This window comes from Cetorhinus maximus, chromosome 30 (genome assembly GCF_964194155.1).
Source record: "Cetorhinus maximus chromosome 30, sCetMax3.hap1.1, whole genome shotgun sequence".
NCBI lineage: Eukaryota > Metazoa > Chordata > Chondrichthyes > Lamniformes > Cetorhinidae > Cetorhinus > Cetorhinus maximus.
The window spans coordinates 16543736-16561873 of NC_135908.1; the positions used below are offsets into that span (position 1 = coordinate 16543736).

Genomic DNA, 18138 nt, shown 5'->3' on the forward strand with positions numbered 1-18138 from the left:
GAAAAGACATTACTTCAAGCATCATTTTGGAGCAGGTCATATATGGGAGGTTGGAGAGAAGAGCATAGGAAACTAGAGAAGAACAAAATTGTTCAGATAAAAATAAAGTTTTTGCTTAAGGTAAAGATAGAACATGACAGATAGACAACATTCAAGAACTTGCATTAATACACTGTGAAAACTGTATTCATGAAGCCTTGAGTCATCCTTCAAATATGTACAACACCCAATTGCCTCAAACGAGGCAGATCACGAACAGTACTGCTTTATTTTCTTAAAATTCCTCCCTTAAATACTGCACAAGAATCCTGTAGTATCATATGACTACGTGACAAAGTTCAAAACTTTTGAGGAAGGAAATTTATCATCTGATGAATTTCAGTTTCAGTCAACACAATCTGTGGTCTAGAGTTAGTAAGACATCAACAGCAACCTCTGTTCCAGTAGATAGTCTCAATAAGTGAAATTTTATAGTCAAACATTTCATACAAGCACCAGAATCCATTATTTCAGTTAAACCTGTGAAACAAGCATAGAATCCATGGGCCAAATTCTACTGTAGGTGATGACATGGACTAACGTAAAAGGAAAAAATTCCTTTGTAACAGCTACTTAACTAGAAAACTGGAACTAGATAAATAGATAGGATTCTGGAGGGAATGTGTGTCCAGCTGTGCTGAAGATTTCCAAGACAACTGGGTAATTCGATAATTGCCGCAGAAAGGAAATAGATTGAAATACAGGGTGCGTATGAAGCAAATTAGGCAGGTTAGATAATCCATACAATTACTGTGAAAGTGTAAAAGTCCAGTTACTTTCCTTACTGGGATCGTGATTATTTATCTACGCAAGACTAAAAGAATTAGCAAATAAAATAAATAAAGCAGTAATTATAAGCCCAAAAGGATAAACAGACCAAAGGTGTGCAACTTAAATGAAAAACAAACAATATAATAGGATTCTTCTCAATGAAATGCCATAGGTTAGGACAATAATTCACTGATTCAATAAATCATTAGTAACAATTCTCAGTTTGTTCAATATTATCACACGAGTTGCAAGCATGGCATGACATTAGAGAGGCAAAAAGAAAGAGACCTTGCAAATGACAATCTACATCCAGATTTCCTCCCTCTCCTTAAAATACATTCCGCAAACAAAACAAAATCAACCCTGTGAAAAACATATCCTTAACCTGCTCATTATGGTTACTGAGTAGTTTTACAACCAAAGGAACTCCAGGGAATTGTGCCTTTGCAATAAGTCTCCATTCTTACTAATGATGGTGAAAATGAGAATATAGGAGTACTAGAGAAGAACATAGAACAATTAGATTTAACTGCAGAAAAAGGTTGCTTCTGGAAAAAACAGAAGTCAGATAGATATCACCCAGCACTTGCAGTAACTGAAGGCAGGCAGAAGAAAAAAGGCCCTGACCGCAAATACAGTCTTCCGCAATTATGTAAATTATGCTAGTGTAGCAGGGAGGGTAGCTAACGTAAAACCTCCATTCAAGCATGGAGGAAAGGACAAACCCGGTGACTGCACAGTAGTTAGCCTAACATTAACTAAGGGAAAACTTTTAGAAAGTGAGCATTTAAAGATATCTGGATAATTAAGGATTAAGCACATGATTCAGATTAAAGTGCTTGAATTTGGAATTACATTTTTAAAAAAATGTCACTACTTCCAGTTCAGTTAACAAAAATGAAACAAGGCCACATCAGGCCAAATTAAAATATTTACCAAGAAAGCAACTTCAATAATTAGTCAGTGTTGCTATCGCACAAAGACATCTGCATATATCAAATTCCTCAATCCTTTATCTAGGGATGCTAACCCATTTATGTTTCAAGGTTTAACCATGAAGACATATGAATTAGGACAAGGCCATTCGGCTCCTCAAGCCCACTCTGCCATTTAATAAGATCATGGTTGATTTGATTGTGGCCTACGCCTCCCAATACCATGAAAGCATTGTTGATTGTTGTAAAAATGCATCTGGTTCACTAATGTCCTGTAGGGAAGGAAATCTGCCATGTTTGACATGTGACTCCAGACCCACAACAATGTGGTTGCCTCTTAAATGCCCTCTGAACTAGGGGTGGGTAATAATGCTGGCCTGGCCAGCAATGCCCACATCCCATAAACAAATCTTTTTTAAAAAAACCCTTCAACTCCCTTATAATAAAGGCAAAGTGCTGCGGATGCTGGAAATCTGAAATAAAAAACAAAAAGTGCTAGAAAAACTCATCAGGTCTGACAGCATCTGTGGAGAGAGAGAGACAGAGTCCTCGAGTCCTTCTTCTGAAGAAGAGTCATACGGGCTCAAAACGTTAACTCTGTCTTTCTCTCCACAGATGCTGTCAGACCTGCTGAGTTTTTCCAGCGCTTTTTGTTTTTGCCTTCGACTCCCTTGTTAGTCAAGAACCTATCTACCTCTGCCTTTAAAATATCCAATGCCCCTGCCTCTACCCCTCTCTGAGGAAGAGAGTTCCACAGGCTCAGGACTCAAAATATTTCTCCTCATCTGTCTTAAATGGGGGATCCCTTATTTTTAAAGCTGTGTCCCCTAGTTCTGGTCTCTCCCACAAGGGAATACATCCTTTCAACATACTCCCTTGTCAATTCCCCTCAGGATCTTGTGTGTTTCAATAAGGTCACCTCTCATTCTTCTAAACTACAATAGATATCAGTCCGACCCATCCAAATTTTCCTCATAAGATGACTGGTTCCTGGGATGAGGAAAGTTAAGTGAACCTTTTCTGAACTGCTTCTAATGCAATTATATCCTTCCTTAAATAAGCAGAGCAAAACTGTAAACAGTAGTCCAGATGTGGTCTCACCAATGTGTACAACCGTAGCAAACTATCCACACTTTTATATTCCATTCCCCTTGTATTAACCAACAACATTCCATTTGCCTTCCTAACCACTTACTGTATCTACACACTAACTTTTTTGTGATTATGTACCAGGACACCCTTCCTTCCATTGGAACATTGGAGGACGATTTAGGTACAAGCAATTTAAAACATTCAAACTACATCAGCACGGTTTTTTTCTACCTCAGTTAGGCTTATTTGCTCAGTTGATTAATTCTTATGCTCACTCCTTCACTATGTAAAAACAGACAGATTTTTTTGTTCAGCTGGAGACAGTTTTGTCACACAGTTTTGTCCAATCTTAGTATACAACCCAGCATTAGGTATACATTGCCAAGCAAGTTCAAAAATTTATCTTACCTAACCTCCCAAAGTCTCCTTCACCCCAGGTGTACAATTCACCATCTTCTGTAACGGCTGCACTGTGTCTATAGCCAGCAGAGACACATACAACGGCCTTTAAAAAGGACAGGTAGAAACTCATGTCATTACGAGCAACCACAGAGCACAAGTATTTCATTTTGATTTATAATTATTATTTATTACAGCTCTTCCAATTTTCACCACTACAAAAGAGGTTGAGGATAAAAAGGTTGTGCTGAATCAAGTTCTTCACTTCAGAAATATAAAACAATAAAAAGGACGAGAGTTTACCAATCAAGAGCTAAACAAAATTATAATTCTTAGAATTTAAGCACTGACCACTTACTTTCCCCTGCAAAGGTCCCTGAATAAGTTTGGGATATTTCTGTGTTGAACTATTTCCATGCCCAAGTTTTCCATAGTCACCATCACCCCAGCTGAAAACTTCTCCCTCTGTCGTAAATGCTAGAGTATGTCCATCAGATCCTTTTGAGGAAGAGATTTTTTTGATAGCACGATGTGGCTCAAAAGTTAACTTTTTCAAGGTGGATTGGTTATTTGAATCACCTAGACCAAGCCTTCCATAACTGCCCTTGCCACAGGCTCTTACTGATCCATCAGATGAAATGACAAATGTGCAATACTGTCCAGCTTCAATCTAAGTGGGAAAGAAAACAAAAATCCATGAAACACGGCAACAATCACAACACAGGCATTGGATTTAAAGATACAACACTTAAACGATTGCATTCAATGGTTCTATCAAATAAAACTGAGCTTCCCAAATAGTAAGCAATCAAGTCACAAACATGTTATTTCTCCAGAGTAAAAGTTAACCAATCATAATTATCAGGCACCAAATTACTCTTCTGCTAACATCTGTGACAAAGACAAACACCTAATTCTATGGCAAACTTAACACAGAAAATACTGTACTCTTCAGGGGACTGGAAAGGACGAGGTTCAAATAATGAACTGCCTGTTTCTACTCCTCACTTAAATGCAGTTTGGGAAGACCTGAGGTCATCAAAAATGCTAAATAAATGCAAGTCTTTTTCAATCCTGTTCTAAGCTCCTGCACATCTGAGGTGTTGTTTTATCCCTTGGCTTGTTATTGCGAGTATTAATAATACGAGTGTTAACCACAAAGCCAAATGTTATGGATTTTAATAATTTCCTGTGAATGCTTTATTAGTCAGCATGATATCAGAATGTCTCTCTTCTACTATTAAATGGATTTGTTGAGCCGCCACTTAAATAGGATTTCTGCAAATCCACTTAAATAGCAGCTCCCTTGCTGGGCCTCATCTACCATTACACTCCGCAACAAAGACAACTCAGATCAGTCTTTGTATTCCATTCCATATATTTTAAGATCACCGATTACCTCAATTTTTTTGTGCTTTTATTTCTCATTTCTATTGTCCCTCATGTGTCAACTTAAATCGACAATCCAAAATGAATTACATTACAATTCCTTTCAGATACTTTCCATCTGTCTGAATATCTCTCTTCCAAGCTGACCATCTTGAGTCAGCAGTTTATTTTGTTGTCCTTCTCATTACTCTCATGTACGCTGCTACTTCAAAAAACAGCTCTTAGCATTCTATGCGTCCTCTCAGCAACACTACTAAATATTTTACCAAAACATTGCTACGAAGGACAAATACACAAATTAGTAAACATGAAAAAACACTTCACTAGGACAACTGAATTTCCATGTAAATGGTGAGTGATCTGCAACAAGGAACATTTTATATGCAATAAGCACCATATTCAATACACCGGTCTTTTCTGAACACATGCATCCATAACGCATCATAATCACCATAGTTCGATTTATTAAGTTAACATTGACAGACATTCAGGTTACATTTCAAAAGGGGATGATGAATCTTTCCCTGGATGTGTTGTCACAAAACAATCAGAATTAAAAATTAAAATCAAACTTACAAAATATCATTGGTTTGTGAAATATTCCTACATATTTGTTCATAATGGTTTCCACTCCCACCCACTCCCCCCTGCCTGAGACAATATCCTAAACACTAAAACGTTTGCAATGTGGTTAAAGTTCACTAATCCCCGTAGAAGAAACAGTAGCTATATCTATTGCCAGCTGCTACAGTTCCATCACAGTTTTACAAAGAATACCCATTATAAAAATATTTGTAAGTTAGGAAAGCAGAGTGGAAAATATATAAATATCCTACTTACAGTCTGAGCATCAGCAAAACTTGAAGCTAATTTTGGCTGCAGAATTTTTTCCTGTGTTCCCTCAACCAGCTGATGACTGCTGTTGCTACCCCAAACATACACTTCACATGTCTCTGACACCACAGGAGCATCACCACTCTGTAAACTGTCAGGGCTTGCACACGTCCTTGAGTAGTCTGAAGCCATTCGACAAACCTATGAACCAAAAAAACCAAAGAAAGTCATCAATTTCAAGCTTGATAGCTCCAAATTACCAACAGCATACAAACACAAGGCCAACCCCGATATTAAAAACACTCATGACTCTTACCCCTTTAACTGTCTTGGGCAATTAAGGATGGGCAACAAATCCTGACCTTGCCAGTGACACCTATATTCCATTAAAGAAAAACTACTTATATCTTATTTCCAAACTAGTATGCCTGTATAACAGAGTCTATCCTTCAAAAGTAATTCAATGGATGTACAGTGCCTTGATGACGTGGGAAAGTGCTTTATAAAAATGCAAGTTTCTTTCTAGTCAATGAGCATTAAACATCAATTAAGCATTAAAATCCTTCAATAGAGTTATTTTCAAAAAAGAATCTAAGAAAAATCAAAATCAATGTATTGCGTAGCAGAGGTATCTTACACACCTCTTCAAAGAGGCACAGAGCTGCCTCATACAATGAGCACAGGCCATCAGGTGTCCTAGTGGGTTCTCGCCACTGACTCCTATCAGCTGATGAACCCTGTGAAAATCAAAGTTTGCACAATTAATAAAAAATGTCAAATGAAAGTTAACATAGTTAGTGCCTGAACAGCAAATTAGAAGTGGCCATAAGAGATCAATGCACTCAGACAAGTGAAACAGCAGCATAAAAAAAAGTGCCATTCATGGAAAGGAACATCCATAGACTTTTTAAAGGGAGGAGAGCAGCATAAACAATGCGACTAAGAGCAAAAGAGGTGACTTCAGGCGAAGGGGTGATGGGCTGGGTTTGGGGAGGGGGTAAAGAACATGTACAGGTACTTCAAGGTGAACAGCAAAGAAGCCAGAGAGAGGAATTTAGAATGAGAATCCCATATTATAAAACATGATGACAGGGTGCAGAGTGCAAGCAAAAAGGTAAAAGAACACAGTGGATCAGATGCTTTTAAACAGTTTTAAGAAAAATTCCCCCCTCCCCTACGTGAGCCAGAGTAACATAACAGGACAGTCTACAGGCAAGTTGCACTTCATCAGTTTGTGTCATTAAAAGAAAACAGACAAGGTAAAACCGCTCAACTTTAGATTGCCAACATACATTTCACCTATAAAAAGGTCACAAAAAAAGCTGGTGCCAGAGTAGTGGAGATAACCAAGAGAATTTGATCAAAGAACCAGACAAACACACAGAATAACACTCTGAAAGTTATTGTAGGCACAGGAAAATGTTGTACAAACATCTTGGAGAAAGCAGGATTGATTAGAGGACATGGGAAGAGTCCTCATGCACCTAACAAGTACCACAGTGGAGGAGGCTACCCAAGCATCAGGAAAGAGCAGTGCTTGGATTATGACGGAGACTCACTGATTACTGCCAATTAAACTGCACTAACAGGTACAATCCACCATCCAACTCTCAATGGTAATCAATCTTTGTACCAGAGCATCTCTACAGATATACACAGGAACTCTCTCTCTCAGGTCAGCTTGAATGCCATGAACAACTGCATTTAAAAAAAAAGGTTCCTAATTTGCTTCAAACACCTGCCTTTACTTAACCATGGAGTTGCAGATCAAAACAGATGCATATTTTCCACAAGCATGCCCTCCCCAGAGTACAGAAAATGATGAACTGCACATATATAATCATTTATGCACCTTTACAAGTACTTTAACAGGAAACACTCATTACTGTATGAAAGTGGGCTTTTATTATCATTCATGGGATGTGGGTGTCACTGGCCAGGCCAGCATTTATTGCCCATCCCTAATTGCTCTTGAGAAGGTGGTGGTGAGCTGCCTACTTGAACCGCTACAGTCCATGTGGTGTAGGTACACCCACAGTGCTGTTAGGGAGGGAGTTCCAGGATTTTGACCCAGCGACAGAATAGCGATATAGTTCCAAGTCAGGATGGTGAGTGGCTTGGAAGGGAACTACCAAGTGGTGGTGTTCCCATTTGCCTGCTGCCCTTGTTCTTGTAGATATAGTGGTTGTGGGATTGGAAGATGCTAAGGAGTCTTGGTGAGTTCCTGCAGTGCACATTGTAGATGGTACACAATACCACTGTGCATTGGTGGTGGAGGGAGGGAGTGAATGTTTGTGGAAGGAGTGCCTATCAAGCAGGCTGCTTTGTCCTGGATGATGTCAACTTGTTGAGTATTGTTGGAGTTGTAGTCATCCAGGCAAGTGGAGAGTATTCCATCACACTCCTGGCTTGTGCCCTGTAGGTGCTGGACAGGCTTTAGAGAATCAGGAGGCGAATTACTTGCCGCAGGATTCCTAGCCTCTGACCTGCTCTTGTAGCCACAGTATTTATATGGCTAGTCCAGTTCAGTTTCTGGTCAATGGTAACCCCCAAGGATGTTGATAGTGTGGGATTCAATGATGGTAATGCCATTGAATGTCAAGGGGCAATGGTTAGATTGGAGATGGTCATTGCCTGGCACTTAAGTGGCAAGTAACATTCATGCCACCGTCAGCCCAAGCCTGGATATATTGTCCAGGTCTTGCTACATTTGGACATGGACTGCTTCAGTGTCTGAGTCGCCGTGAATGGTACTGAACATTGCAAACATCCCCACACTTATGACCTTATGATGGAAGGAAAGTCATTGGATGATGCAGCTAAAGATAGTTGGGCCAAGGATACAACCCCGAGGAATTCTTGCAGTGATGTCCTGGAGCTGATATGACTGACCTCCAACAACCACAACCTTCCTTTGTACTTAGTATGACTCCAACCAGTGGAGAGTTTTCCTCCTGATTCCCATTGATTCTAGTTTTGTTAGTGCTCCTGATGCCACACACAGTCAAATGCTACCTTGATGTCAAGGGCAGTTACTCTCACCTCACCTGAGGAGTTCAGTTCTTTTGTCCATGTTTGAACCAAGGCTGTAATGAGGTCAGGAGCCGAGTGGCCCTGTTGGAACCAAAACTAAGCATCAGTGAGCAGGTTATTGCTAAGCAAGTGCCACTTGATAGCAATTGTTTTTTGGCCCCTTCCATAACTTTACTGATGATCGAGAGTAGACTGATGGGGTGGTAAGTGGCCAGGTTGAATTTGTCCTGCTGTGTGTGTACAGGACATATGTGGGCAATCTTACATATTACTGGGTAGATGCCAGTATTGTAGCTGTACTGGAACAGCTTGGCTAGGGGCGTGACAAGTTCTGCAGCACAAGTTTTCAGTACTATTGCCGGAATGTTGATTTGAGTTGGCCGAAGTTGAGCGGAATGCTGAGGTGGCAGCTGCGGCTAAGGGCTGTGCATCTTACAAGGCATTGATGCAGTTGCTGATTAAAGTCACCAAGAAGCCACCTAGGAAGTGGAGAGAATCTAGCCTTTACAGTATCTAGCATCTTCAGCCATTTTTTGATATCACGAGTGAATAGAATTGGCTGAAGACTGGCATCTGAGATACTGGGTACCTCAGGAGGCAGGTGAGGTGGATCATCAACTCCGCACTTCTGGCTGAAGATTGTAGTAAATGCTTCAGCCTCGACTTTTGCATTGATATGCTGGGCTCCCCCATCATTGAGGATGGGGATATTTGTCAAGTCTCCTCCTCCAGTAAGTTAATTGTCCACCACCATTCACAACTGGATGTGGCAGGACTGCAGAGCTTGGATCTGATCCATTGATCATGCAACCATCCTCCCCAAAGTTGTGCAGATGAATGGTTATTTCTCAGGAAGCCCTCAAAATTTTCATTCTTAATCACGTTTCTTATTTATTGGGAGGGTGAAAGGTTGAATGGCATCTCCTGGGCGACCTAATTATTTGCTGCAACCATGGCCGATGACTCCTCTACACAATTCCAGTACCTTAGAAGGACACAGATAAGAGAACAGGGAGTTTTAAGCATAACCTTGAAGTGCACAATCAATCCTAGAAATAATTTACATTCACTTCATCTAGCATACCCAGTTGTAGTCTGTCATTAAGTGCAGAGTCATTACAGCACAGACCACCGACCCCACATCAGCTCTCTGAAGAGCAATCCAGTAAGTCCCATTTCCCCCTACGCTAACCCTGTAGCCCTGCAAGTTTTTTCCCTTAAGAGTCCATCTAGTTTCCTTTTGAAATCATTGATCATCACTGCTTCCACCACCCTCACAGGCAGCAAGTCATTACCACTTGCTGAATAAAACATTTCTGCCTCACATCATCCTGTATCTCTTCCCCAAAACCTTATATCTGTTCCCCAGTCCTTGTACCATCAGTTAAAGAAAACAGCTTTTCTTGTCTACCTTATCTAAGCTCATCATGATCTTATATACCTCTATCAAATCGCCCCTCAATCTTCTTTGATCCATTGAGAACAATCCCTGCTTCTCCAAGCTAACCATGTGGCTAAAATCCCTTATCCATAGAACCATTCTGGTAAACCTCCTCTGCATACTGTAGCAACATTTCCCTATTTTTATACCCAATTCCCCTCGCGATAACCACCAACATTCAATTTACTTTCCTGATCACTTGCTGTACCTGCATACTAACTTTTTGTGATTCATATACCAAGTGCATCCAGGTCCCTCTGTACTAGACCCATTTATCCCTATTTTCTGCTTCCTGTTAGCTAACCAATCTTCTATCCATGCTAATGCTACTACCTGCTCCATGAGCTCTTGTGTTTCGTAACCTTTGATAACCTTATCATAATTAAGAAAATTGCAGGATTATGGGGAAAGAGCAGGGAGTAGGACCAATTAGATTGCACCTTCAAAGAGCTGCTACAGACTTGACAGCTGGAACAGAACTTCTGTTCTGTACGGATGCCACTCTTTACATTCCTCCATTCCAAAAATCGTCCATGAACCATAACTCTCTTGATTAGTTAATGAACTATCTTTTAACACAAAATGCCTTAATGTTCTTGACAAGCTTCGTATGTAGCACTTCATTTTGAGAATTCACATACACAGCAAGCAAATTCTTCTTTAGCACACTATTTTCTCACAGCAGTCCATTAAATGCCAGGCACGTCTCAGCTTTTACAAATCCATGCTAGCTGTTCTTAATTAACTTCTTAATTTTATCATGCATCACCTTTCGCAACTTGTGCATTATTGATGTTAGGATGACTGGTCTGTAACAACGTTTTCTATATCAAAGCTGTTTTGTTCACTGAAACATCCTGCCACAGTACTTTCTATCACATCTGACAAATAAGGTACATCACAGCGACCATCTCTGACTTCCTCCTATACCTGATGTACCTTCCTGATATCGACCAAGTGTCCCTGCACCGAAATAAGGTCCTTGTTGCTTCATGATGATGGCCACCTTATCCGAAACGAGTTTTTGTTTGGATCATCTACTCCATTACCATACAATATTATGCACTCCACAGCTGGATTTATAACCTATTTAAAACCTACAAGGTTAAAGCGCTTGGTTTGAATCTTAATGCAAGTGGCTCAACAGCATTATTGTATATTCATTGTGACAAGCTTATTAATTGGACAGCAAATTTGATCTTACAGGAAGCACAATATTCAAAAGAAATGTATTCCTCCAAGTCAAGCAAAAATACATTTTATACACAATTTCTTCATGCAAAATGGGTTTCAAGTTTAAGAATCAAAATCATTTGATAATTTATAAATTTTAAGTTTAGAGGAGGCAAATAGATTGGCTTATCTGATATAAACCAGATTCCAGATACATACCAAAGAACGTCTCATTTGTATAAGAATGTTCATGAAACAGTCGTGACTGATCATTCCTTCTCGGCTCATGGACAGTTTCGTTTTTTCCATGGTGCTAACTACAGCCGATGCAGCCAAAGCCATTTCTATCCATTCCAGAAGGTACCGTAGCGAACCACGCTGGGCTGCAAGTCCAAGCAGTAACTCTGAAGCTAATCTCCGTCCCAAAATGTCTGCTCCCGAGTTTGGCATCGTGACTCCTTTCAGGAATGTCGTCACTTGGGACAAGCAGTCCAGTCCCATTGCTGGAATTTTACTTTCATTTGCTAAAGATAATGGTGGCAATGAGCTTATCACATCTATTGCTGTATGGATAACATCATTACAGAGGTTCAATCCTGGTACTGTGGAAGGCACCAGCCAGCTCTGTCGTAATAATGCAAACAATAAACTTAATCCAGTCCGAACTCCCATCTCTATTAGAGCATCTGTACTAGATCTTGGACGTTCACTGACAGAATGGATGTCTGTTGCTCCAGAACTGCTTTCAGGTGAATGCTGCTGCTGTTTGACTTTACCTTTATCATGGTATTTGTTGGAAAGAGCATAAAAAACACGCTGTAACACCAACAAGCGCTTCCGAAGGGATGCTGCAAATGGGGAATCGGAGCAAACCATCTTCGCCAGAGCCAGCTGGCTACTAAGGAGAGCATCCAGATAGTGTTCTTGTTCATCGCTGGAGAGGGACTCACGTTCAAAATCTGGTAACTGGGGTCCCTTAAGGCAGAGCACCTGCTGTGGTAGTGGTACCACCTCTTTACTGCTAACTAGCTTGCTGTACAAAATAGAAACACCTTCTCTTGTGGCAATGGATTCGCTGTCCTCTGTAATCCAAGAGCTATTGAGATGCTCTAACCATTTTAGCTTCACTGGTGGAATCATTAGAGCCATAATTGGTCACTTTGTTGCCATTAGTCCTAAAACATAAAAAGAAAAATCATTAAAGTGTGAAATAAGTGCTTGGTAGATCACAATTAAACTTCTCTTGCACATTGAAATTCTTGAAGGTCCTTAGCCCTTTCTGTACAGTTAGTAGAAACCAAAAAATACACCAAGTATGCTCTGTCAACAAGGTAGCTTGTGAAAGAAATACAAAACAACAATTGAACACAGACATGTGGACAGAGAAACATGCTCCAATATTTTTAAAACTCAGAGTGGAATCACAGAATCTTAGCAGCATAGAAGGAGGCTATTCGGCCCATCATGACTTCACCGGCTCTCCAAATGAACATTATGACCTGGTCCCATGTCCTGCCTTTTCCCCATACCCTTGCACATTAGATGATTATTTGAATAGAAACAATGTTTTCTTGAATGCCTCGATTGAACCTGCCTCCACCACACTTCCAAGCAGTGCATTCTAGGCCCGAACCACTCGTTGTGTGAAAAAGCTTTTTCTCACATCACACTTGCTTCTTTTGAAAATCACTAAATCTGTGCCCTCTCGTTCTTGATCTTTTACAAGTGGGAACAGTTTCTTCCTATCTACTCTGTCCAGCCCCCTCATGGTTTTGAACATCTCTACCAAATCTCCTCTCAGCCGCCTTCTCTCCAAGGAGAATAGTCCCAACCTCTCCAATCTATCCTCATAGCTGAAGTTTCTCAACTCTAAAACCATTCATGTAAACCTTTTCTGCACTCTCTCCAATGTGTTCACATCCTTCCTACAATATGGTGCCCAGAACCGTACACAACATTCCAGCTGAGGTCAAATGAGTGTCTTATATAAATTCAGCATAACCTTCCTGCTCTTGTACTCTAAGCCCCTATTAAAGCCCAGGATGCTTTATGTTTTATTAACTGCTCTCTCTAACTGTCCTGCCACCTTCAATGATCTATGGGCATATACACCCAAGGCTTTCTGTGCCTGCAAAATTCCCCTTCAAAATTTCACTCCTTATTTTATATTGTCTGTCCATGTTCTTCCTACCAAAATGCATCAAAATAGCAATAGGTCATGAACTGAGCTGATGCAAAACTTTGAGCAGCTCATATAATTGTATAACTTTAGAAATAGAAAGTAGCTCCTAGCCATTATAGACAAATTACATGCCTGCGTGGGTCGTACAAATAGAATCATGTTGTGCCCATAATGGTGTGCTTCTTTTATTCATTTATGGGCTGTGGGCGTCGCTGGCTGGGCCAGCATTTATTGCCCATCCCTAATTGCCCTCGAGAAGGTGGTGGTGAGCTGCCTTCTTGAATCACTGCAGTCCATGTGGTGTAGGTACACCTACAGTGCTGTTAGGAAGGGAGTTTCAGGATTTTGACCCAGTGACAGTGAAGGAACTTCTAATCCTCCATGGAGCAAGCTATCAACCTCAACCATGTCACTGTAAACCCAAAGGGCAAACATCCATACCTGACTCACCAGAATGGATAGTAAATGACAATGGGAGCCAATATCCTTCAGGATAGTCATTATAAGTAGTAAGAAAATTTGCATTTCATGGTCAAGAGGTGAACATTCTCCATCATTGAATTTAGTAGTCAGTAATTTCTTTTATTCTCTACCCACCAACCCGTCATGAATTTGAAGTAACAAGAATGGGAAGTTAATGGGGAGAAAAATTCTGCAAATCTTCTATGGCACATTTAATAAACAAGTTGTGGCAGATAAAATTCAATATGCAGGGAAGTGTGAAGTACGTTTTGGTGGGAAGAATGAGGAGAGGCAACATAAAACAAGGGTGCAATTCTAAAGGGGATGAAGCAGCAGAGGGACCTGGGGGTATACGTGTACAAATCGTTGAACGCAGCAGGAGAGATTGAGGAAGTGGTTAAAAAGGTATATGGAATCCTGAACTTTATAAAAAAGAGACATACAGTACAAAAGCAAGAAAATTGTAATAAAGCTCTATAAAACTCTGGATTGGCCTCAACTGGAGTACTGCATCTAATTCTAGGCACACATTTTAGAAAGGATATGAAGGCTTTTGAGAGTGCAGAAAAAGGTTTACAAGAACAATTCAGGGGTGAGGGGCTTCAGTTACGTAGATAGATCGGAAGAGCTGGGACTGTTTCCCTTAGAGGAGGCTGAGAGGAGATTTGATAAAAAATATCCAAAATCATGATGGATCTAGACAGAGGAGGTAGGGCGAAACCATTCTCATTGGCTGAAGGGTCAATAACCGGGGGTCACTGGTTTAAGGTAATTGGCAAAAGAATCAGCGGTGACACGAAGAAAGCATTTTTTAATGCAGCAAGAGGATCTAGAACACACTACCTTAGCGTGGGTGGAGGCAGGATCAAAATCAAGCTTTCATAAGGGAATTGGCTAAACACCTATAGAGAAAACATTTTCAGGGTTACATGGAAAGGGCAGGGGAATGGGACCAGCTGAGCTGTTCTTGTAGAGAGCTGGCATGGCCACGACAGACTGAATGGCCTCCTTCTGTGCTTAACCATTCTCGGATTCTATAGCATTGCTCAGGATGTACAAGCATGACATTTAGATGCTGACACTTGCCTGTGCGAAAGTGATCAAGTTATGCAAATTCAGCTAATTATAGCTACTTATAAATGGCTGAGGTTAATCAGAGGGTTTGTAACAACTTGCAAATGTCAGGTTTCAGGTCAAGGGAGTGAGAATGCTTCAAATTTCTACTAAATTTAGTAACAAACTCAAGAGAAATGTATGCAGACACACTTAAATTTCTTTGCAAGTTGATCTACTAAGAAAGTTTTATTTTCCAAAGGTACCAAAGATAAATAGACCTGTGCATGCAAGACGGGGGAGCAGCACAATTCATGACCATGTGGCCCCATAATATTATGACACAGTCGATGGTAAAGGCCGAGTTGTTCAGATCCCAGAGGGAAATTTGAAACAACTGTCATAACCCATTTTTGCAATTTGTAATTTCGAGATGCAGACTTTGAATTCAGTAGGAATAAGACCGAGTCTCAGTTTTTATAATAAAACCAAATTAAACATTTATTATTTAACAAATTAAACACATACACATGGCTATAAATTACTACTATAATAATTTTAACAAATCCCCCAATTAATCAGGTAAACCTCCACTAAGGCAACAGTAACCCATAGACTTTTACACAGACGCCAGGCAAAGCACATTTGACCTTACGAATTCCAAATGAGGTTCCTTTGCAAGTTGGTTGGAGGTGTACAGGCTGGTTAGGTCTTAAACGCCTCTACCTTATACACACAAACTCCTTTCTTTGTAACCTAGCTTTCCCTCCGAATGTACATTTTCCATTGTATTACTAGGTTTTTTGAACGTCAGCTCTTCTAACAATAAAACCCCTTTCATAGCACCAATTTAGTAAACTGAAAAAATAAACACAGTTTGGCTTCTTCTAGCTAGGTGCAAGGTTTCACCCACAGTCTTGAATGGTTTATTTAACAAATGCAAATGAACACTTTACCTTACTGTTCACCCAATTAACATCTCAAAACTACTATAAACCAAAGCACCCAGACTAGCTGACTTTAATCCAATTAAGGCACACACAGACACATACCTAGACACAGGCCCCCACTAGAATTCTATTCTAAAAAGTAATTTCCAATAACATTATACACATTATCTCTTCGTCACAATAAACCATTAGAATAAATAGCCTAGTGAATGATGGCAGTGATAGCGATTAGTAAGAATGCAGGGGTAATGAGTCTCATAAACCTAAACAGGCATGCACCGGGAGGGGAACGAGGCGAGGCAGAACAATATTCCTTAAAGACGAGAAGAGTGCTTCGAGGGAACCATTTTTCAGAAGAGTAAAACCATAGATAAAAGCAAAAAACTGTGGATGCTGGAAATCCAAAACAAAAACAAAAATACCTGGAAAAACTCAGCAGGTCTGGCAGCATCTGCGGAGAGGAGCACAGTTAATGTTTCGAGTCCGCATGACTCTTCATGCTTTCTACCCTTAATTAGCACATTCCTTTAGATAATATCACCACCTTCAACACCTCTTTGGCCTTTTGTCTGTGACATCTTTTGGTTACCTCCACCTATCACTGGCCCTCTATCCAGCTCTTCTTGTCCCACGCCCCCCTTAAACCAGCTTATATTTCACCATTTTTCTATTTTTCCTTAGTTCTGTTGAAGAGTCATGCGGACTCGAAACGTTAACTGTGCTCCTCTCCGCAGATGCTGCCAGACCTGCTGAGCTTTTCCAGGTATTTTTGTTTTTGTTTTGAGTAAAACCATAGTTGCTTCAATGAACACAAATTGCATAAGCAAATACCTTTGTACATACATGCCATTAAAGGGTTACCCTACTAAAATTCATGTTTTACACTGCTGAGAGGTTTTTAATACTTGAAGTGTTTTAAAATCTCCAATAATGATTCCGTGGTTATATGCTACCAGTACTTTTCAGAGAAAGGGCAAGAGTAGGCCAACAGGCAGCAAGCCATGACATGTCTCGTAAAGATCAGTTTTACAGCCAATTAAAAAGTGGGAGCAGTGGTAAAGTGCTCTTGCAATGATGAGAAATAACTAAGATGCCGCATGAACTCATGTTCTAGGTTTCTCAGACAGACTCAGGCCTTCGACTAAAAGGTGTGGGCACAATTAAGATTTAATTAAGAGATCAAAATCCATTAAAAATTAAGTTTTGACTTAAAAAAAAATGTTCATTAGTTTTGAAACTTTATTTTGAATAATAAGTTTCTCAATTTAGAATGTCAAAAGCATTTTCCATAATTATTCAATTTGACTGGCTCTATTTTTAAAAAAGTATCAGCAATTTTACTAGTTGCTTATTATTAATTGTTAGAAAGTTTTGTTCCTGCCGCAGTGCTACATACTTGTTCAGTTGTGACTCAAGTATTTTTTTTAAATGTTATTTCAACCAATTAAGCGCAAAATTTGATGTACACATTTTCAAGTGCAACAAGGGTGAGACTTTGGAGGTGCAATGAATATAGGTCTGCTCTGACCTTGTCCAATACTAGCAGATCTGCTGCAGTGTTTCTCACAGTAAGTTGAAGGACACTATGAAGGCTAAACAACACTGAAATACGATGGAATGCACACTGTAATATTCTGAAGTGAGGTAGTTTGGCTGTCTTTTAAATCCACAACACCTGAGTTCTACCTAACTTTAGGATTTGCAACAATTAACAGTTTTTGTTGAGGGGGGTTTTTGGAGGTGATTGCAAACTTCCAGCCTCTATGTAAAAAGAAATAAATGTGAAATACTGCCTTTGTATGCATGGGTTTTTAAAAAATATCCCTAGAATTCTCTAACATGACTTAACACAAAGCTTTCATGTTTCATTGAATATATTGATACTAGCTATAATTTAAAATCAGCAAATTAAAAGTAGACTCTCTCCAGCTGTGCATGATTGCACTGAAAACTTGCATATTTATACCATATAACAATACTTGTTCATTTGTAAGAATGGCAAGTTGTTTTAAAAATAAACATTATTATTTGGGCTGTAATTAAAATATACAAAATATTGTTAAAGGATTTCAGAGAATTTCCAAAATAAATTAATAGAATGGCTGAACTTACACCCACGACGTAGTTTGAAACGGTATAGCTGTAGTTTTGAAAAGCAGTTGATTGTATAATACAAAAGATCTCGGATACAGAGTTGCTTTGAGGGTAAATATCAAACCAGCCTAGAAATGACTGAAAACAAGCAGGATTTGCCATTCAAAACAGCATATAGTGTTAATTGGGCTAAACTATTGGATTCAATATTATACCAATTAGCCCAGATCTTCCGGTCTCCAGGTCGGAGCGGAGCAATCAAGATGCACGTAGGGACCCTAAAGTTCCAAC

At 39.8% G+C, this 18138-nt stretch overlaps 1 protein-coding gene across 9 annotated transcripts in view; it reads right to left on the minus strand.

Moving 5' to 3' along the window:
* The window catches only part of herc1 (HECT and RLD domain containing E3 ubiquitin protein ligase family member 1), a 228449-nt gene that overhangs the window by 181510 nt on the left and 28801 nt on the right, over positions 1–18138 (minus strand). For all 9 annotated transcript variants that reach the window (XM_078532511.1, XM_078532510.1, XM_078532507.1 and 6 more), the window contains exons 3-7: positions 11326–12281; positions 6101–6196; positions 5466–5660; positions 3595–3906; positions 3246–3342 (exon numbers count right to left, since the gene is read on the minus strand). In XM_078532511.1, the coding sequence (XP_078388637.1) occupies positions 3246–3342; positions 3595–3906; positions 5466–5660; positions 6101–6196; positions 11326–12255 (1630 nt within the window). In that variant the 5' untranslated portion in view covers positions 12256–12281. The remainder of the gene's footprint in view (positions 1–3245; positions 3343–3594; positions 3907–5465; positions 5661–6100; positions 6197–11325; positions 12282–18138) is intronic.